The sequence below is a fragment of the Ursus americanus genome, chromosome 2, assembly GCF_024610735.1.
Source record: "Ursus americanus isolate L20-20 chromosome 2, mUrsAme1.1.p, whole genome shotgun sequence".
Classification (NCBI taxonomy): Eukaryota; Metazoa; Chordata; class Mammalia; order Carnivora; family Ursidae; genus Ursus; species Ursus americanus.
The window spans coordinates 40,758,543-40,780,902 of record NC_142128.1 but is presented as its reverse complement, the minus strand read 5'-3'; the positions used below and the strand labels follow the sequence as shown (position 1 = coordinate 40,780,902).

The window sequence follows — 22,360 nt, the reverse complement described above, 5'->3', positions numbered from 1 at the left end:
TGGTGAGGGTTTTTTTTTTTTTAAGCGTTTGATTGTACAAAGTTAATACTTCTTTTGTAGGAATACCTTCAAGCTTTTTGTTATATTTAATTTGAAGTCTTGTTTCCTGAGTTGGATGTGTAATCACTTCTTTCCTCGTCATGGACTTTTATGAATTGACCTTCCTGGTCATATAGCTATCAGATCTCCTTTGTCCATATCTAGATTGTGTGTCCTTATTAGCCTTTCCAGAGAAGTCCTGGATCAAATCTTCTGTGAGTGGAAATCATACATGCCTGTCAAAGAGTTTGTATTTTTTACCTCAGTTGTATTTGGCTCATGTTTTCTTTAATCCAGTGGTTTAGAGTGGAGATTGGTGAGGCACGCATAGTGAATTGGGCTCTTGAGTTTTGGCCAAGAAATGCTCAAGTCGTCATGGTGTAATGGAATGAGTATGGGCTTTGGAGCCAGCATCTGCTATGGTTAGCTGAATGAATGACTTCATTCAAATTTCTTAATTTCACCAAATTAATTTCCATATCTATAAAATAAGAAAAGGACCCAACTTCTTGGTTTGTTGTATGGATGAAATAAATATTTAGTTGATTCAAATGCTCAGTGAATGTTAAATCTTTTCTTTTTCGGAAAGATTTTGATGTTCCTCAGAGCATCACAATTTGGATAACAGTTACCAAGAAGTATTTTAAAATTTACGGTTTTCAACTTACACAATAAGTACCCTTGGTTTTAGATGATTATGATTGAGCTGAAAAGATCCGGGTTGTTGGCTGCCACGTTGTTCTTAATTTTTCAGGACCCTGAAGAAAAATACCTGTTGGTTTGAGAACATCTGTGGTACCTCTGGACCACTAAGCAGTGTGGTATACAGATGACGTACTGGAGTAAACAGCGTGCTGCCTTAGCCTGCGTAGTTTTGGAGAATTAAACTCATAGCTAATGGTAATCACTATTGACTGCTTGGTTGTATCTAAGACTTTTATATGATCTCAAAGACTGGTAGAAATTGACCGGTGTTTAAATGCAGTAAAATGTATTCAGTGGACTTAAATGAGCATGATCTCTGAGTGATGGTTGAAAAATACAGTCTTCGCTGCCCTGATTAAACATAGAACCTAGTGAGCCTCAGTTTGAAATTCATAGTTGCTCTCTTGTGGAAATGTATTAAATAAGAGGAAAATGAATTATTTTCTTGGCCCCATTTTTCACAGACATGCTTTCCCTTGTCTCCTAAAATAACAGCAGTACCCAGATCTGGGGATCTCTGATGGACTTCTGTTAAGTACGTCTTACTGTGACTGAGCTGTCACAGCATCATCCACTTGAAGCTTAGCTTGGAGAAGATGTAGGGTTTTCCTTTGTAGTTTGTAAATTATTGAATGCCTTTTGCCAGTGGTGAATACTGCCTGATTCAGATTTAGCTCAGTATTTGTTTTCTGAAAATTGAGGTTAATATTAGATTGCTCAGGAAAACTTTTATTTACAAACTAAAATCTTTGGGTAGGTTATTTTTCTCTGTATTCTCTAGGCTATAGAAGCTTTAATATTTGGAAAAATAAGGGTTTTGTGAGAGATTCTGATGGAGCTAGTACAATTATGATTTGAGTTTCAGAGGCCCAAATGAGACAGGTGTTTGGGGTGGTATATTGATAGGAGAAATCAGCTGAAAAATAAGGACCCTCCCCCATTATTCCTTATTACTGTTTATAAAGAACTTATTTCCTTAAACAGAGATCCTAGAGTAAGGGTGTCCCAGCCAGTAGATCTCCAAAACAATTATTACTGCTTTACCTCCTTTTTGGTTTGCTTGGATTTCTTCCCCACCACTTTCTTTTTTTTTTTTTTTTTAAAGATTTTATTTATTTATTCAGCAGAGACAGAGACAGCCAGCGAGAGAGGGAACACAAGCAGGGGGAGTGGGAGAGGAAGAAGCAGGCTCATAGCGGAGGAGCCTGACGTGGGGCTCGATCCTGTTACGCCAGGATCACGCCCTGAGCTGAAGGCAGACGCCCAACCGCTGTGCCACCCAGGCGCCCCTCTTCCCCACCACTTTCTGACCCCTTATGAGTACTTTTGAGAAATAAAAGTTCCCTATAAAGTAATTTGGAGACAGTCACTCTAAAACAGAAAAAAAATCAGGAGAAAGTTTCAGCCATGTCCAGAGTGTTAGTCTATAGAATGACATAGGATGGTGTGGTAAATGGTACATGGTGGGTGAGAAGTTTGCTGGAATATGAAGAGGAAAGAGTGTTCTCGCTGGGACACAGGAAAGTGGAATGATACTGCAACCGTACTGTGGCTAGGCCTAAACCATTAAAAATTTGTTTTAATTGGGGGCGCCTGGGTGGCACAGCGGTTAAGCGTTTGCCTTCGGCTCAGGGCGTGATCCCGGCGTTCCAGGATCGAGTCCCACATCGGGCTCCTCGGCTAGGAGCCTGCTTCTTCCTCTCCCACTCCCCCTGCTTGTGTTCCCTCTCTTGCTGGCTGTCTCTCTGTCACATAAATAAATAAAAAATCTTAAAAAAAAATTTTTTTTGTTTTAATTGTGGTAAAATATGCATAACAAGGGCCTAACCCATTTTTATGGAATGTACATATACTATCATGACTGCTCTGCTCTGAAACCTTGCTGTAATCTGTGTGGGATGTAACTTCAACTGCCTTGAGTGGTGTGAGTTGGTAAACTAAATCAGTATCTACTTGTGGGACAGCTCCAGGAGCAAATCTTGAATGAACACATCTACTGTCTTATCTATGTTTGTTCCCCTGGCACTAGCAATGAGGGGTAAAGACAAGGAGCTTGGTTGGCAGTGTCTTTTTTTTTTTTTTTTTTAATAATTTGGGGCATGTTTTGTTATTGATGCTGTGATTTCCTGTCCTGGATGTTGGTTTTGGAAACTAAACAGTTAAAGCATCATGATTTGAGAGGAAACTAGCTCTCATGAATGAAGGCAAAGTTTGGCACTAGGCCAGAATAATGGGGGGGGGATAGTTAGGGTGGGGAGACTAACTGACTTTTGTACCACAAATGACATTTTAAAAAATTAAGAGATAATTCCATGTCCTGAGGTTATAAACCGGCTACAACTGGTTTTTCTCCCCCCCTCCTGCCCCCGCTAGGCATCATGGGTAAAAGTAAGCATCCCCCTGTTTCTTTTGTTTAATGTAACAGTACGCCATGTGATTGGCAGGGCAGTGCCCGCTTGGAGACCGGGTTTATGCAGGTCTCTCAAGGGGGCTGGCACGTATGGGGTCGTCCCTGTGCTATAGAAAAAGCCTCTCCTACGATAGAAAAGAGAAAGGGAACCTTTCCCCACCTCCTCCCCCTCAAAAAACCCCCACAAATACAAAAACCTAAACCCATTTTTTATGCCTTCTTTTCCTCCTTTTTCTGTCCTCCCTCCCCCCTCCCCCTTCTTGTCTCCAGCTTTCCTGGCAGCTAGAGGAGGGAGCAGAAAAATGTATACCTGTAAGTACTTTTAACTGTCTTGCTCCCCCCTCCCTTTTTTCTTTTTCTAAAAGCAGAAACTCAGAATTGCTCTGAGCTCTTCACAGCCTTTTCCTGACTATGTGTAGAAGGTGATATGCTGAGGTTTCTAATGGGATTGAAGTAATAAATACTGTTGGCTATTTTAAATTTTGGTGGAGTAATGGTTTCTCCTACAAAGCTCCTTTCGGTTTGGATCCTCAGTCCTTCTGCTTCATCCTTTTGCTGTAATGGTCTCTGGCTTCTAGTTTTCTTTGAGCTGAAGCTATACGAAGAATGTTATATTAAGGTTTTCTTTTTCTTTCTTTTTTAAAAAATTTCTTTTGTCTGTGGCAATGATGATTCTAGCTCCCCCTTACCCTCACTTACCCCCCTCTTTTTCCATGTCAGCTCCAACCCTGCTCTGTGAATGGAGTCAACCAGCTGACTGAGTGCTGGCATCACGCCAGGGGCTGCAAAGCAGTGAGAATATGCGCGCGCTCGCGTGTGGAAGTGTGTACGGAACACAAAGGGGAAGGCCTGCAGTCTAGGAAATCACAGGCTATTATATAAGGAAGTCTGCGTCATCTCTGCTTACTTGGGCTGATGGACAAGGAAAGGGGATGGTTTAGAACAAGAAAAATACCCATTTGATACTCTCTCTCTCTCTCTCTGTCTCTCTCACTTTTTTCCCTTGCTGTCTTAAAAAAAAAAAAAAAAGATATTTTTGTTGTGGCAAAATGAGAGGGAGCTTCTCTGTTCCAGTGATAGTCACTGTGTTCCTAGTGGAACTGGTAACTCTTGGGAGGTGAGGCAGTTTGTTCTGCATCTTTTCTTCCTGCCCCCATTAGGGGTGTGCCTGCTTGAGGAAGAAAGGTCCCTAGAGAGAATTGCTGCCTGCATTTAACAGCTGTAATTTGTTAAGATTCCCCCCACAAACTGTTTCTAATCATTCAAGATTGCCAAGGGTACAGGAGTTGATGGCCAAGGTGGTACTTTTAAGGAGAAGTAAACACCAGATAATAGAGCAAATAATATCTGTTAACCACTCCTTTGAGTCTTCCCCCTTTTCCTTTTCTTTATTTCTTGTTGTTGTTCTGTTTAGTGTATTATAAAAGTGCAGTGTTCTCCCCTGCCATCTGCTATGGAGTTAGAGTTGTACAAAAGGGAAGTCAGCACATGGAAAGAAGGAAAAATTAGAGATGTAAGCTTCCAGACATCGCAGGTGTTGCCACTTGGAGATTCATTTGGGATGGTTGTATCTTTCGTTGGTTATTAGGAGCTCATCATTCATTTAGAAATTATATTTCAACTTACCACCAATTTATCATGGTGTCTTTTTTCTTAATTTCTTAATTTCTCTTTATGTGTTTCCTAAGTGTGATACATATATGAAGTGGTTCTTGTGTTAGGTGGAAATATGAAATAAAGTGTATTAATGAATAAAAGAGGGATATACTGTTAAAGTTGTTTTGTGTGAATTTATTTCTGCTTGTTATGTGACCATTCAGAATAATGGCACTGATATGCAGTAGTCTGGTAAGAGGGATGAGCAGTAGTTGGAGTGGGAGGGAACTTTGGAACTACTTTATCCTCTAATAAAGCTTTGTCAGGTTGCAATCTAGAGGAAGCTCCTTAATTCAATCTTTTTGTTATAGCCTATGAATTTGTGCTCTTGCCACATTTTTACAACCAACAGTCTTTGTGTATTTTTCCCTTTGGTATGTGAATTTTGGTGCAAGTTTTAGGAGGTGCATATGAGGTTATACTTTCTTTAAGGGTTGCTGGATGGGATTTACTAGAGTGGCTGGCCCGTGCTCATTCCTTAGGCTGTCCCCAGTTATTTCCCTACCCCAAGTAGCTGGAGCCACTGTTATTCATTTTCTTTATAAATGAATTAAGGGAGATTGTTTCCCAGTCAGTTGAATACTGGAAGGTAAAACAGCATCAGACCAACCCAGCTCAGACCTAGACACCAAAGATTCATTCAGAGTTGTGAGATTCCCTAGTTCTTAGAAGTAATAATTAACTTTTTTTGTTGATGCCATTTTTATATGATTACTTGGTAATGTTCTCCATGGGAATTAGCCATTTTAGATGTGTGTATGTGTGGTATTAGGTTCCCCTCTTACATTGGTTTATATTAAATATAAAGAGAAGTGAGGATGGAAGGTTTATTTTTCCCCTTACCACCTTCTCTAATTTAAGATTCTGTCTGTATTCTGATGCTTATTGGACCGATAGGTTTCAAAAAAAGATCTTTCGCAACCTTTTATTTCTAACTTTTCTCTTGGTGCTTGGAAGCAGATTAGTAGGGATAATCTTATGATTAGATGGTTATAATCAGTGAGGCATAAGTTAAGACATTTTATTAATGGACAGACTTTTTATTTCTTCTCATTAGGCCCTAGTTATTGTTTAGGAGTGGCTGAAGGGTCATTTTGAAGTATGTGTGAAATTTGTCCTTTGACTACTTTGTTTCCTTTATTCTAATATCCCTTGTTTTAAATGACGTCTGGCAGGATTTTCTTTATCTGTCAGAACTTTTGTGCTGATTTATTATGATATGTATTAGCATAATAATGTATTATTATTTTGTGCTGATTTATTATAAGGATTTATTATAAGATGACAGTGGGGGAGGATTGCGTACCTTCTATTCATTAGGTTTTTAGGCAGCATACCCTGAGTTGTCACAGTTAAGCATAGAGGCCTTTATGATAATCTTTGGTGTACATTACTAAACATTATGATACCTAAAACATGGCCACCTAGGTTCTTCCATTCGATGACTGAGCCACGTTTGTGTGGGAAACTCAGTGAAACAGAAGAGACACAGTAAGAGCAAGTAAACAGCAATGGCCTGTCCATTCTTATTAGGAGTAACTGTCTTACCAGTTTGGATCAAAAAACGAAGAATGGCAATAGAGATAGATACCACATGGACCTAGAAGTAAGAAGGACCTCTGTGTTTGAATTAGGCTTAGTCATTTACAGACTGTGAGACCTTGGAAAGTTATGTAATTTATCTGTTTTCTCTTCTGTAAAAGGAGAATTATTTAAATTATTAAAACTCTTCTATAAAGGACTTAAATGAGATAATGTTTTGTAAAGCACTTTGGCACTAGGCACTTTAGTACTTAGACAATAATAAGAGCTGGGTGCATTTTAGCAACTGTTACTAATATTCTATTGGGTTTGTTTACTGCTGTTTTCAGTGCTCTTACTAGTTCCTTTTAGCCAATCTGTGGCCACCTCAGTTTTTTTATTTTGGCATATCTTTCTGTTAAGACTGGATTTATTGATCTACATGTTGGAAGAGTTTGGATTTCCTTACAAAAACAGAATTGAGTAGATGGTCCACAAAGTCTAAAATATTTACCATCTGGCCCTTGACAAAAAGCTTGCAGACCCCTGGTCTAGATCAAGAGTTTTTTTTCACTAGAAGAGTGAGCCAGTAAGAAAGTTCTAGCAATCAAAAGGTAATTAAAATAGACTAAATTTAAATGGACCAGAAGGAGAAGGTTTTAGGTATGGGATTTTGTAGCCTGAGGAATAGTAGAAAGAAGGTCTGTTGACATAGCTGATAAGAGTTAAGGTGAAGGAAAGTACCATTTGGAGTTGGTTAGGCGATAATAGTACTTAGGTAGTGTGTTGGGGCATTTCATATGGTGGGTAGTAAAGACAAGTACAAAGAAGAAAAGTTTACCAACAAGTAGTTTGCATTTAACCTGGAAAACAGTCACCTGGTTGGCTTAGTTGGTGGAGCGTGCGACTCTTGATCTTGGGGTTGTGAGTTTGAACCCCATGTTGGGGTAGATTACATTAAAAAAAACCACATGGAAAATAATATGAATTGGTAGGTTACCTTATTAAACAAGTGTATTAGTTGGAGTAGGCTAGCAGTTTTCGAAGTGTGGTCTGTGGACTCCTGGGGATTCCTGAGAGTGTGATTTCAGGGAGTTTTGAGATCAAAACTACTTCATAATAATGGGCATTTTTTTCTTTCTCATTGTGTTGACATTTGCACTGATGATCCAGAAGCAATGGTGAGTAAAGCTGCTGGTGCCTTAGCATGAATCAGAGCAGTGGCACCAGACTGTACCAATACTCATTGTATTCTTCACTGCTGCACAGTTTAAACTTGGAGTTAAAAAAAAAAAAAAAAAGAAGATCAGGACGCCTGGGTGGCTCAGTTGGTGAAGCGTCTACCTTCGGCTCAGGTCATGTTCCCAGGGTCCTGGAATCGAGCCCCACATGGGGCTCCTTGCTTGGCGGGGAACCTGCTTCTCCCTCTGCCTCCCGCTCCTCCTATTTGTGCTCTCTCTCATTCTCTCACAAATAAGTAAAATCTTTTTTAAAAATTTAAAATAAATAAAGATCCAGTTTCACTTAAGAATGTTCTGATGGAGTGAAGATGAATTTTATCTTGACCTTTCAGAACATGGCTTTTGAATATTTTGTGTGATAAGAAGTGGGAAGTACTCATAAAGCACTTTTGCTACACATTTTGCTTGTACAGTGGGTACAGGGTTGTCTCAAGGAAAAAGTACGATTGAGTTGCAAGCTGACTAGCTGCTTTCTTCATAGAATACTGTTTCTACTTGATGAAAGAATAATCAACAAACCATGGTCTTTAGATTTGGAAGAACAACTGATTGTATTTGTGCCCAGTGATAATATTAAAATGAGTAAAAATTAAACCATGAGTTTGACAGCTTCCCAGAACTTACCTTTCTGATGCGATTAGTGGTGACATTAACCAATGTAATTCTTTTATTATATTGTATAATGAAATGTGTCAACACTTGAAATCTATATGACTTAGTGGACCAGAATTTTCCAAATGACCAGTGCATGATGTAACAAAATCACGTTTGGGTAAAAGATCCATTCAAAGTGTAAGAAAAGGTGGACCAATGGATTTTAGTGTAATAGTGTAAAGAGGTCATTGATAAGGTTTCAGATTTCACATTGAAAGTAACCCTTAGAAACTACTGTGCTTTATTTATTTATTTATAAAGATTTTATTTATTTAACAGAAAAAGAGAGAGAGCATACAAACAGGGGGAGCAGCAGGCAGAGGGAGACAGAGAAGCAGGCTTCCTGCCGGGCAGGGACCCCGATGCAGGGCTTGATCCCAGGACCCTGGGATCATGACCTGAGCCAAAGGCAGACGCTCAACCAGCTGAGCCACCCAGGCACTCCTGTTTGTTTTTTTAATTGAGATGAAAGTCACATAATAGTATTAACCATTTTAATTTGTACGATTCCGTAGCATTTAGTACATTTGCAGTGTTGTGCAACTACCATCTTAATCAAATCCCAAAACAGTTTCATCGCCCGAAAAGGAAACCTATACCCATTAAGCCATCACCACCCATTTCTCTTTCCCCTTAGCATCTGGCAACCACTAATCTATCTTGATGGATTTCTCTATTGTGGATATTTTATATGCATGGAGTCATACAATATGTGACCTTTTTTGTCTGGCTCCTTTTACTTAGCATGTTTTTAAGGTTCATTCATGCTGCAGCAGGTATTAAACTCACAACCCTGAGATCAAGACCTGAGCTGAGATCAAGAGTCAGATGCCCAACCGACTGAGCCACCCAGGCACCGCAGTACTTTATTCTTTTTTGTGTGTAATATTCCACTATAGGAATATGCCATATTTTGCTTATCCACGCATCAGTTGATGGACATTTGGCTATTGCAAATAGTACTGCTATATACATTTTTGTGTAAGTTTTCGATTAAATCCATCTTTTCAGTTCTTTTGAATATTTACATATAAATGGTATTCCTGAGTCATATGATAATTCTGTGTTTTTGATAATTCTAACTTTCTGAAGAATGACCAAGCCATTTTCCAGAGCATCTGTACCATTTTACATTCCCACCAGCAATGTACTGTACCAGGATTCGTTTCTCCATATCCTCACCAACACTTAACTATTCTCTGTCTTTTTGATTATAGCCATCCTGATGGGTGTGAATTGGTATCTCTTTGTGGTTTTAATTTGCATTTCTCTAATGACTAATGATGTTGAGCATCGTTTCATGTGCTTATTGGCCATTAATATATCTTCTTGTTCACGTCCTTTGCCCACATGAATTGAGTTTTTTTTTTTTTAAGGTTTATTTATTTATTTTAGTGAGAGAGTGATCTGGTAGGTGCACAAGCAGGGGGAGGAACAGAGGGAAAGGGAGAGAGAATCCTCAAGCAGACTCCCTGCTGAGCACAAAGCCCAATGAGGGGCTTGATCTCATGACGTGAGCTGAAATCCAGAGACACTGGACCGACTGAGCCACCGAGGCACCCCTGTATTGAGTTTTGAGTATATCAAAGATGAAGATATCCACAATTCTGATCATTTGAAAAGATTGTTAGAATACCCTTCCCTGATATCAGTATGAACTCATGAGTTTTAATATATACACGTATTTATGCACATGTGCACACATACAGATAGAGATAGAAATAAATACGGATGAGTGTGTGTGCACATTTACGTATATTTCCTTTTTTTGAGAGGACTTGGAAACAATGACACCACTGTAGCAAGATTTTATTTATTGGGGCACCTGGGTGGCTGAGTCATTAAGCATGTGCCTTCGGCTCAGGTCATGATCCCAGGGTCCTGGGATGGAGCCCCACATTGGGCTCCCTGCTCTGTGGGGAGCCTGCTTCTCCCTCTCCCCCTGCTTGTGTTCCCTCTCTTGCTGTCTCTCTCTATCAAATAAAAATTTCACTTATTTATTCGTGAGAGACAGAGAGAGATAGTGGCAGAGGGGGAGGGAGAAGCAGGCTCCCCGCAGAGCAGGGAGCCTGATGCAGGACTCGATCCCAGGACTCCGGGATCATGACCTAAGCTGAGGGCAGACGCTTAACTGATTGAGCCATCCAGGCACCCAGCAATGAGCACACTTGACACCAGATGTTGGTTTCTAAGTGCCGTTCTCCAAAAAGAAACTAGAGTTCCAGGGCACCAGGGTGGTGCTGTTGGTTAAGCATCCAACTCTTAGTTTTGGCTCAGGCTGTGATCCTGGGTCCCAAGACTGATCCCAGGATCATGAGTTTTGAGCTGCACTGGGGGTGGGGGGGTGGGGGGCTGGCTGCTTAAAAGACTCTCCCTCTACCCCCACTCTTTTGTGCAGAAACACACTCTCTCTTTCCCCCCTCCCCAAATAAAAATAAATCTTACACACACACACACACACACACACACACACACACACAAAACACCTAGAGTTCCTTGGAGAAATGACTAGGGCAGAGAAGAAATCATATGGACCTGAACCATTGCATAGGTATCAGAAAGTAACAAAATGCTTTAAAAAGAAAAAATGGTAAGCCAACATGAAGGAGCTTCCAACAACCAGATCTGGGACAAGTTGAAGAACAAAATAAATAATGATAGTAAAGGGTTATAACCCATAGGATAAAATAAATATCCACAAGTCCGTGCTGCTATAAATAAAAATTTGAATAAATAGGAGATGCCTGTTTATTACAGTAAAATTCAGATTAATAAATATAGAAGGAATGATGGCAACATTAGGCAAATACTAGTAATTGTTGCAGATGAGAACTGTCTATGAATGCTAAAATTAGTGGGTGGAAGTTTGATGCAAAAATGAGATTTGGCATAGCCTCAAAAGTACCTCCTCTTGGTAACTTTCAGCGCAGAAACCTGTCAGACACCACCTCAGTCAAGTGATTGCAGTTAATGACATAGTGCAGCGTGCTGGCATCAGCACTTCGGATAGGATACACTGAGAAGGATACAGCTTCGCTTTGTGATATTCTTGTCAAAAATATATAACCTCAGTCTGATGAGAAAACATCAGGTAAACCCAGATTTAGGAGCATTTTACCAAAAAACTGGCCATGCTTAACCAACAGCACCACCCTGGTGCCCTGGAACTCTAGTTTCTTTTGGAGAATGGCACTTAGAAACCAACATCTTTAAAAATGTGAAGGTGGGGACGCCTGGGTGGCGCAGTCATTAAGCGTCTGCCTTCGGCTCAGGGCGTGATCCCATCGTTCTGGGATCGAGCCCCACATCAGGCTCCTCCACTGGGAGCCTGCTTCTTCCTCTCCCACTCCCCCTGCTTGTATTCCCTCTCTTGCTGGCTGTCTCTCTGTCATATAAATAAATAAAATCTTTTAAAAAAAAATTAAAAAAAAAATGTGAAGGTGAAGAGAGTAAGAAATGGTCACGGTTTGGAGGAGAGACCTAGGAGACATGACAAGTAAGTGCAGTGTGGGGCTGCAGATTGAGCAGGGAAGCAGCTGTGGCAGTCCAGCTGTCAGTGAGGAAGTACGCCGCACGTGAGATTTGGGGGAAAAAAAGAATAATGCCACTCTTCTCACTATATTGTTCTTTTTGGGGGGAAAGGAATTATTTTTCTATAAAGGATGTGTCATGTTAGCTTGGAATGTGAGCTTTTTTTTTTTTTAATGAATTAACATTTTAAAGTTCTGTTTTAATTTCTAATATGAACTGTTGATAGCTGTAGCCCATAATCAGAATCTCTTTGGAGTACTTGATGTTTACAAGTGTGCTCTTAAAGTGATCCTGAAGCCAAAAAGTTTTGAGAACGGGGAGTGGGTCTAACAGCTGCAACAAAGATCAAAAATACAATGGCTCAAACAATATAGAAAGTATCTCTTTCATGTAATTGCCTAAGGTAGGTGGTTCCTTTTGCTCTGCTGTTTCAAGTGGTCGTTCAGGAACTCCATTTCTTTTACATGAACTTTTCTACTGATCCCTAGGACAGTGGTTCTCGTGCTTTCGTGGACATAGTCACCTGGAGGGCTTGTTAAAACACAATTCCCAGCCCCCATCCCCGGCATTTCTGATTCATAGGTATGGGGTGGGGCTTGAAAGTTGTATATCCAACAAATTCCCCAGGGATGCCAATGCCTCTAGCAGGGGTATCAATTTCCAGGGTATTGTCCTCCTCTGTAGGGTTGAAACTGGGTTGCAGCCAATGGGAAGAGGAAAGAGCATGGGGAGAGTTTGCCTACCGTTTATAGTTCTTAGCCAGGAAGTGGCACACATCATTTCCTTTTTATTCCATTGGCAAGAATTTAGCCTAACAGCAGGGGAGGCTGGGAAGTGTAGTGTAGCTGAATAGCCATGTGGCCAGTACTTCTATTACTGTGGAAAAAAGGGAGAAATAATTTTGATGGGCAGTGGGCAACAATATCATCCAGACATCAGAAGAATAAGTACTTGAATAGGCTTAATTAACATGGGAATGTGTTTTAGGAGGGTGTGGTACAAGCATATGTAGAAGTGAGACTTTTTTTTTCCTGGAAGATTGGGACAGAATGGCTTGGTTAAGAGAGCAGAGTAGAGAAGACCAGGCAGTAAAAGTAATAATGGAAGATAAAACATATTGCAAGAAGGTGGATCAAATTTATACCATAAATTGAAATAGCAAGAAGTCAGCTGAGAAGCTTAAGGGCCTTGAGGTCTTCTCTGTTGGTGATGCTCTGTATTGTTAATCTCGCACTCTAAATCATAGTCACAAACACTGTTCTAGGGCCCTTGGTGCCCTGGTTGCTAATTATCCAAATAGTGTACCTCATCCATAATTTCCCCTGAAGTGACCCCAGGGGTGGCAGTGGCATGTGTATTCATCCCCTCACTTCTGTAGCCCACAAACCCAAGTGAAAAATGGGAAGCCAAGACTTGGCTAACCATCTAGAATAGGGTGGGGATATTGTATGGGGGTTGAGGCTTCTTTGCTTTAGAAATGGGAAGATGTTTATGCACAGAATAACCATCAGAAATCTTCATCTATTCAGGGGGCTGAATAATCCTGAAATAGTAGAAATTACTCCGTTCTGCCCTTGAAATTAGAATTCTTTAGCGTTTGCTCAGTCTTAAGCTCCTCCCCATCCCCTGCTAAAACAGCATCAAGGGTCCAGTTATTCTTTTAACAAATAATTATTGAATGATTTTCAAGTGTCAGGAACTTACCTGAGAACTGGTGATGTAGCAGTGAACAAAGTAGCCAAGTCCTCACTCCACAGACTTTAAAAATCAGTGGGGAAGGAAACCGGCAATAAGCAAATGGAGACCGTGTCAAAAAACCAAAGTGAAGGGGCGCCTGGCTGGCTCAGTCAGAGGAGCACACAACTCTCGATCTTGGGGTTGTGAGTTGAAGCCCCACGTTGGGTGTGGAGATTACTTAAAAATAAAATCTTAAAAATAATAACCACAGTGGAGTTTAGGTGAAAGGATTAATGTGCTTTTGTTGTCGGTATAGATCAGTTTAAGTAGTCGGATCCATGATACTCTCCCTAAGAAGAGCTTAAGACAAATTCTAATTCAGTGTCATACATGTAATTTTTGTATCTTTAATTTGGAGGTGTAAGTCTTAGCTCAGCAGGAAGTTGATAAAAGTGAATTGTACTTTTCTTTGGACCCCAGCTTCTTTCTTTACAGGCTTGATGCTTTTGTAGCAGCTTTAGGGGTGTTTGCAGTAATCTGCCAGCATCTCTACAGTTGTGTCAGGTTGTATTCTCTGATTGGCCAGATTTATTTCCAACCTTGCCAGATATATTGTTAGTATGATAAGCACTTTAGGGTGTGATATGTCCTGTGTGTTTCTATCCTTTGTAGAGAGTAGGCTGGTCGCTTTTGGTTCAGTATTAGCTAGATCTCCTCCATATGAGAAATAGTTAATAGAGCTCAGATACCTACATTGATGCATACTCTTCTGGAGCCCTTGTCCACACCCATACTATCTCACCAATTGCTGAATTCTAGAGATTGCTATCACTAGGACTGTGTGGAAGCAGCCTCTAAAATGATCCAGCAAAATGGTACATTTGGAGATAATTTCTCTCTTCGTAGTATCTAAGGTGAAACCTGTTGTATAGCCATTTTGTTACCCCTTAGGGGCTCTTACCCCGATTTGAGGAATTTGTTTTGTAGTTTGGTTTATATGCGTGTGAGTTCCTTAAGGGAACTGAAGTAGAGAGGTTGCATCCTGGGAAAGTGCAGAGTTAATTGCTGGGAATGATTGGCAATAGGAGGCATCAGGTAACGTGGAAGGAGCTCAGCTGTCTGTCTGGTTTGCATTTGAGTAGGTTGAAGATGCGCAGAACAGAATCCTTGCCCTGCAGGACCTGGAAGTGCAGTCTGCTTGCAGTTCAGTGGGAGACAAATGGCCATTCGTCCTGCTGTACAGTTGCAAGTAGAGGTCACAAGCCCACTAATCTCTGAAGCACTATTGAGATGGAATTTATATGTGTGATTATGTTTGTCCCTTTAAAGTACATGGATTGTCATTGAGAAACTTTATTAGGCCTCCTCTTTGTGGAATAAATACCAAGCTGGGCTACTGCTTACAACATTCTCCCTTCTCTGTTATGACTAATTTAGTATATAGAGTTGTGAATATTCTGAGGTATATTCTGGAGAAATTTTTGTGAGGCCAAAGTCTTATGAGATTTTCCTCTGGCTTGTAGATCACTGCTGTTTTCCCTGTCATGACCACTTCCCAGCTTTCCTCAAAGTGCAAAAATGTGGTTGCCTTCACAGGCCATGAATTCAACAGCCTCTGGCTTTTATTAGTCTGTTTATGAGGGTATGGGTGTGGTAAATACGTGGTTTATGTGTGTGCTGCTTTTCTCATATGTTGTACCTATGGAAGATAATAACTTAATAAAAGTCTTTACTGATGGAACAGAATATTATAGGTGACCACTATCAGTGATACAAAGCTGGCTACACTGGCCATCCTTGGTGTGGTGGAAGGGGGGTATCCTAGGTACTAGAATTAGACCTAGATTTTGTGGGGGGGGTTTGTTGTTTGGGTTTGTTTGTTTGTTAAGATTTTATCTTTAAGGGCGCCTCTGTGGTTAAGTGTCTGCCTTTGACTCAGCTCATGATTCCGGGGTCCTGGGATCAAGCCCCACATCCCCACATTGGGCTCCTTGCTCAGTGGAGAGTCTGCTTCTTCCTCTCCCTTTGTCTGCAGCTCCACCTGCTCTCTCTGTCAAAAAAATAAAATCTTTTAAAAATGTTTGAAAAATTTATCTTTAAATAATCTCTTTGCCCAATGTGGGGCTTGAACTGAAAACCCCAAGATCAAGAGTCACGTGCTCCACTGACTGGGCCAGCCAAGCGCCTTTAGACCTAGGTTTTCCTGTGACTCTCCTATTTATTGTGTGACCTTTAGCAGCTTTGTGTAGTCTTCCTAGGTCTCAGTTACCTCATTCATAGGATGGGTGGGGATCATACGGACCACACAGGAATGTGCTGAGAATTAAATGAAATACTGTTTCTGTGGTTCTTAGCCCACAGTTTTGGTATTTAACCATCACTCAACTGTTGTTGTTCTTCTCCTGTTTGCCTCTTCTTTACCCCCAGACACACCTTGCTACTTTTCCTGCTGAAGTGCACTTTCTCCCAACTGTTCTCAGATTTGTGTGATGAATGTATCACCTGAAAAATGGTTTGAGAAGAGGCTCTTCCAAACGGTGTGTATGAAATGTACCTAGGAGATATTCTTGAGAGCAGTGAGAAAGATCTCAACCATTCAAAACTCCTCTCTCCCTCTCCCCGTTGTTATTAGTGCCCTGGGATAAAACATGAAAAAGTTTTTTCTTTGTTTCTCCTTTTAAGTGTTATTTTAATAATATTCCCACAGAAAGCCTACATTTGTTCTATCTTGCACAAAGAAAAATGAAGTTTTATAGATAAGTTCTGAAGGAGGTTGGAAAAATGTGTCTCACTCCTCCTGTTCCTTTATTTAATAACAATACACCCTAGGTTGCTTACTTCCTGTTTCTTTTATGAAGGTTTAGGTCAATCATTCTTTTTTTTTTTTTTTTTTAAGATTTTTGTTTATTAGAGAGTGAGCAGGGGCGGGGGGTGGAGGGACAGAGGGAGAGGGAGAAGCAGGCTCCCTGCTCAGAGCCTGACAACGTTGGCCTATTCCAGGACCCTGGGATCATGACCTGAGCTGAAGGCAGACGCTTAACTGACTGAGCCACCCAAGTGCCCCTGTGGCAATCATTCCTAAAGTATAGAGTGCCGAATAATCACCAGGAAAACATAAAATGCAGATCATTTGCTTAAGGAATTCCAGTTTATTATTTTTAAATGGGCCTGGAAAAATGCATTTTAAACAAATATTTGTATTAATTCTGGTATAGGTAGTCTAAAACAATACTTAGAGAAACACTGACTTAAAGTAAAAGAGAAATGACAAAACAAAACATGTCTTGGGAGCCATCCATGGGTCACACCTTGGTCTTTATTGTCTTCTATAGACATATTTCTGCAAACCTACTGTGGGAAAGGACCAGTTTTTCGTTTTGTTTTCTATACAGCAGGGACCAATACAGTGAAATGAATTACATAGAAAAGGAAGATAAGAAAAAGGTATACAAGACTGTAAGCCCAGTATTTTATTATTAGTTTCAACAGTCAAAAAATGACTAATTAAAATAAAAGTTTCTAAATTCTTACTCTCGAGTTTATCTTGTTGCACAGTGGTAACTAACAGTTCACAGGCCAGCACCAGTCCCTGGATCACACTTTGAATAGTGTTGTTCTTCAGAAATGAAAATGATTTTGTGTTGGAACTGGCAAGCTGGAAACAGCTTGTCTCCTCTGCAGTTCGCAGGAAGTCTCATTTCTTCATCTATAAAATTGAGACAGTTTTACTACTTTGCCTATCTTATAGGAATGTTGGGAGGATCACATAGAACATAATGTATGTAAAAAGTACATTGCAGACTGGGGCACTTGGGTGGCTCAGTCAGTTGAGCGTCTGACTCGGTTTTGGCTTGGGTCATGAACTCAGGGTCATGAGATCAAGCCCCGTGTTGGGCTCTGTACTCAGTGCAGAGTCTGCTTGAGATTCTCTCTTTCGCTCTGCCCTTACCCCCTGCTTGTGCTCACGTGTACGTGCGCACATTCTCACGTGCTCTCTCTCTGTCTCTCAAATAGCGCCCCTGGGTGGCTCAGTCGGTTAAGCATCTGCCTTCAGCTCAGGTCATGATCTTGGGGTCCTGGAATCAAGCCCTGCATCAGGCTCCCTGCTCAGGGAGGGAGTCTGCTTCTCCCTCTCCCTCTGCTGCTCCCCGTCTTGTGTGCGTGCTTTCTCTAGCTCTCTCTCTCAAATAAGTAAATAAAATCTTAAATAAATACCTTTTAAAAGTACATTGCAAACTTAAAAAACGAATGTAAGTTACATTAATCATCACAAATGTTTATCGAACATATCATTGAGCAGGGCGTTTGTCAGCAACTAGGGATGTAGAGAGATATGGCAAGGAGCTTACTATTCAGTTATGTATTTGCCACTTAAGGTTGGCAATATGCATAGCTGATTATATTCCAGATCCATAAATATTTCCTGGACTTGAGCAGTCTTGCTCTGGACTCCAGTAGCGTGCTTACATTTTTAAAATGTGTAACTTGGTGGTGTTTCTTTGTAATAATTCCAAAATAAGAATTTTTGAAGGCATGTAATATGCTTCTCTAATAGATTGGAAGCATTTTGGAGTCAGGCACCCTTTTGAGTTGAAGTTTCTGGTACTCCTTGTAGGGTCTTTTCTTGTTAATCCTGGAGCAGATTACTCCTTTTCTCAATTGGCTTCCAGTCTTGGGCTGGCTGTCCAACCCCACACCCTTTCTCTCCTCTTCCTAGCTCCTCCTCTCAGAGTGTTTGCAAGAGACAGAGATCTTTGAAGCCAGGAATTCATTCAACATAATAATTTTTGAGTGCCTGTTGCGTATAGGTTAGGTGCAAGAGATAAGTAAATGAATAATACATATGGTTCCTGACCTGGGATCTCACAATTTTTTAAGGGAAATGGACAAGTAACTTAGTAATGAGACAGGTAGTGACATGTTCAAAATGTTTTGAGAACACCGAGGAAGAAAAATACTGTCTGGGAGAATGGGGAAGCTTTCATAGAGTGACCATCTAAATTTACCCCTCTAAACTGAGACACTTACCAGAAGGAAAAGGGATGCGTTTTAGCGTGATGAGGGACGATAGGTATAAACTGGTACTGATCCACGCAGAGTAGTACACACTGTCACCCTGTTCATAAAAGAGATGTCTTTGTATAGTGTTAAAGTAAGAGTTGGAAAATTTAGTAAGAAAATATCACACAGTTAAACTTGGAAGCATGAGAGAGTACGTAGGTGTGTCTGGCCTATTAAAATACTTAGGGGTAGGAGTCGCAGAAGATAAGGTTGTAAGGGTAAATTGGGACCAGATATGTAAGGACCTATGTGCTGTTGTTGTAGGTAATGGGAAGTCTTTGATATTAAGGCTGAGATGGTAAGAACACACTTTTCCCCTTTCCTTCCTTCCTTCCTTCTTTCTTTCTTTTCTTTCTTCTCTTTCTTTCTCTTTCTTTTCTTTTTCTTCTTTCTTTCTTTCTTTCTTTCTTTCTTTCTTTCTTTCTTTCTTTCTTTCTTTCTATCACTTTACTGACTCTCTTAAAAATGAATGGGTCGGGGGCAGGGCAGCCTTATGTGCTGAAACCACAAGGGTCATGGAAAGTATTTGCTATAGATTAGGAGAGAAAAGATGATATTCTGAAGAATGGCAGGAAAGTTGAAAGAATGGAGAGATTTCGGAGATATTTAAATCTTTAGAGATACTTAGATTTGTGGGGAAAAGTCACTCTGCTTCCAGGACACCTACTCCTGGCGTCCTTCCTACCTCACAGACCACTCCTCATCTTAACTTGCTAGGTGTTCTCTTCAATTCGTAAATGTTGGACTCTTCTCCGTTTGCTCTCACTTTTTCTAAATGATTTTGTTTTACCCCCATGGCTTCATGCTCTGTTTGTATGTTTAGGGTTCCTGAACTTGCATCTTCACCCTAATCACTCCTCTTAGCTCTAGCTTGTGTCTCAGGCATTTCAGGTTTACCATGTTAGAGAGCTACACTTTTCATTTTTCACTCCAGACATCCCATTATTCACCATTTTCATGGAAGGTATCATCATTCACTCACTTGTAGAGATAAAAGACCTGTAGTCATCCTTGACTATTAATTTTCTCCTATTTCACATCCAGTGCATCAGTATTTCTCTTATTCCTTCTTTCTCCCTTTTTTTTTAAGATTTTATTTTATTTGCCAGAGAGAGCATGTGTGAGAGAGCCCAAGCAGGAGGAGCAGTAGGCAGAGGGGGAAGCAGGCTCCCCGTTGAGCAAGGAGCCCGATGCAGAACTTGATCCCAGGACCCTGAGATCATGACCTGAGCTAGAGGCAGACGCTTAACCGACTGAGCCACCCAGGCACCCCTCTTGTTCCTTCTTTTAAGGCGTATATCCTAACTGATACTCCTGATTCAAGGTCATACCTGATTTGGTCCCTAGATTACCTCTCCTACCTCATTTCCTACCACTCTCCCTCTTTGATATGGCATTTCATCTACACTTTTTTTTTTAAATATACTAAGCACCCATCTCAAGCAGTATTCTTGCTGTACTTGTTACATTCTCTCTGAGATACACGCAAACCTCACTTCCTCACTTAATTCAGGAGATAGGACTTTCCTGACTGTGCTTTAAGAATAGTTTTCTTCCCTCCCCATCTAATGCTCTTTAACCGTTTTCATGCTTAATCTTTTTAAAGGTACTTATCCCTGCTTTACATGTGTATGTTTTATTTATTTACTGTTTTCTCTTTACCACTGGAATGTTAAGCCCAGGAAGATACTTTGTTCAACATTGTATCCTCAGTGCCTAGAATAATGCTAATAATAAGTAGTAGGCGTTGCATAAATATTGTATTTCATAGAATCGGAGGTGCTTTCATGCTCCATCCAGGCACACCCCTGTTCCAGTCCCTCTAACTGTCCACCAACCTGGAAGCTCCTGCACCCGTATTTTTTGGATTTTACGGAGGCCCCGTCACATAGGCTTGATGGATCCTTAACTCCATTTCCAGCCCCTCTCCCCTGTCTGGAGGATGGGGATGAAGAGTGAAAGTTTCAAGCTTCCGATCAACCCTTGATCTGACTGATGACCAGCACTCACCTGGGAGCCATCCAGGCGCCCACCCAGATGCCCTTCATTAGAACAAAAGATGCTCCTAGCGTTCTTATCAATTAGGAAATGACAAGAGTTTTAGTAGCTCTGTGCCAAGAACTGGGGGCAGAGTTCTCTCACACACGTCCAGCAGTAACCATATCCATAGTTCAGGAGGGTTGCCTGAACTTCACCTTCATACAGCTGCTCAGTGGAGTGCCGCTGTGTGTGTTCTTCTGCCACATTACTTTCCTGTTCTCTATAGTCAAGTTAAAGCCTCTGTTTGAAATAGGAGTCTGTTCTCTTTGCACCCCCCCCCACCTTTTTCAGTTAAAACAATCTAAAAACTTGTCAATTTTCAGGAAAATTGAAAATGTTTAAATATATATAAAAACATAATAGAACAACGAACAGCTTGTGTAACTATCATCTTCAGTTAACAATACACATTTTGCCATATTTGCTTCATTGGTATGTAGCATATGCATGGTTTTTCTGAACCATTTCAAAGTAAGTTTTAGACTTCTAGATCCTTAAGATTTGCTGTGTTAGGCAGAATAATGCCCCTTCCCCCGAGATAGCCACTTTCTAATTACTAGAACCTGGAATATGTTCCACTTTCTTGTGGCAAAGGGAAATTAAGATAGCAGGTGGAATTAAAGTTGCTAATCAGCTGACCGTAAAATAAGGATAGTAGTCTGGATTATCCAGGTGGGCCCAGTGTAATCACAGGGGTCCTTAACATGGAAAAAGGCGGAAGAGAGTCAGAAAGATGACAGCTTGAGGAGGGGGTCCCGTCATTGACGACTTTGAGGATGGAGAAATGGCCGTGAACCAGGGAAGCAGGCAGGATCTCACTAGAGGAGGCAAGACAGTGGATTTTCCATTAGAGATTCCAGAAGGAATGTAGAGGATCTGCCTGCTGGTGTCCTGAATTTAGCCCAGCAAGACCCATTTCACACTTCTAACTTCCAGGCTGTAGGATAATAAATTTGCGCTGCTTAAGCCACTGACTTTGTGATAGTTTCTTATAAGAGCCATAGAAAATGTATACGGTTGCTTCTCCAAAAAAATAGAAACAATTTCTTGTTCAATCACATACCTTTTCTCATAACAACTTTTGAAGAGACCAGTTTCTGTTTGCAACATCTTCTGCATTTTAGATTTGTCATATTGTTTCCATATGGTATCATTTAACTTTCTGATTATCTGTATTTCTTTTAAAGTAGACCTCATTGTGAAGGTTGTATGTTTCCGGCAAAAATACTTCGTGGGAGATACTGTGTACTTCATACTCTGTCATATCAGGAGGCATATCATATCTGATAGTCTCACTGTTTGCGCTGCCAAATTTGATCCCTGGGTTAAGGTGACAGCAAGATTCCTCCATTGTGAAAGTATGTTTTTCCCTTTGCACTTAGTGGTCTGTGGAATTATTTTGTTTATTGAAGCGGGAGGCCTGTATGCTCTGAAAAGATACTAATGTAGTTATTTATAAATATAAAATTTACACTTTCAGATCGTCATTTTTGACTCTGGATTATGGCAGACCGTATAACCTTAAAATCCTTTGTAATTCCATTGCAAAACACGAAGTAATACTGGATAAAATTTAACAAACTTTTTTTTTTTTTTAAACAAACTTCCTTTTAAATGCTTAGCTAAGCTTGAAAGAAATAAGGAAAATCCTCAAGGGCAACAAATGAAAGGGGAATTGAGAATGAGCAGTGTGTATGTGACTTAATGCTATGACAGTTCTGGGGGCTTTTCTAGTCTCAGTAACCATTTAATGCTTTAATCCTTGGAGTCAAGAGACAGACCGTTGGGCCTGGAGCAGAGTTAGAGATGAGAACCCCTTGTAAGG

General features: G+C 40.6%; 1 protein-coding gene across 3 annotated transcripts in view; it reads left to right on the top strand.

Annotated features, from left to right (window-relative positions):
• GATAD2B (GATA zinc finger domain containing 2B) overlaps positions 1–22,360 on the top strand; it is an 87,959-nt gene that overhangs the window by 31,116 nt on the left and 34,483 nt on the right. Inside the window, exon 2 of one of the 3 annotated variants that reach the window (XM_045783777.2) lies at positions 15,862–15,971. The exons of 1 other annotated variant lie outside the window; for it this stretch is intronic. In XM_045783777.2, the coding sequence (XP_045639733.1) occupies positions 15,928–15,971 (44 nt within the window). In that variant the 5' untranslated portion in view covers positions 15,862–15,927. Of the gene's footprint in view, positions 1–793; positions 940–15,861; positions 15,972–22,360 lie in introns of all 3 variants that reach the window. One more of the 3 variants, XM_045783779.2, reaches the window with a different exon arrangement.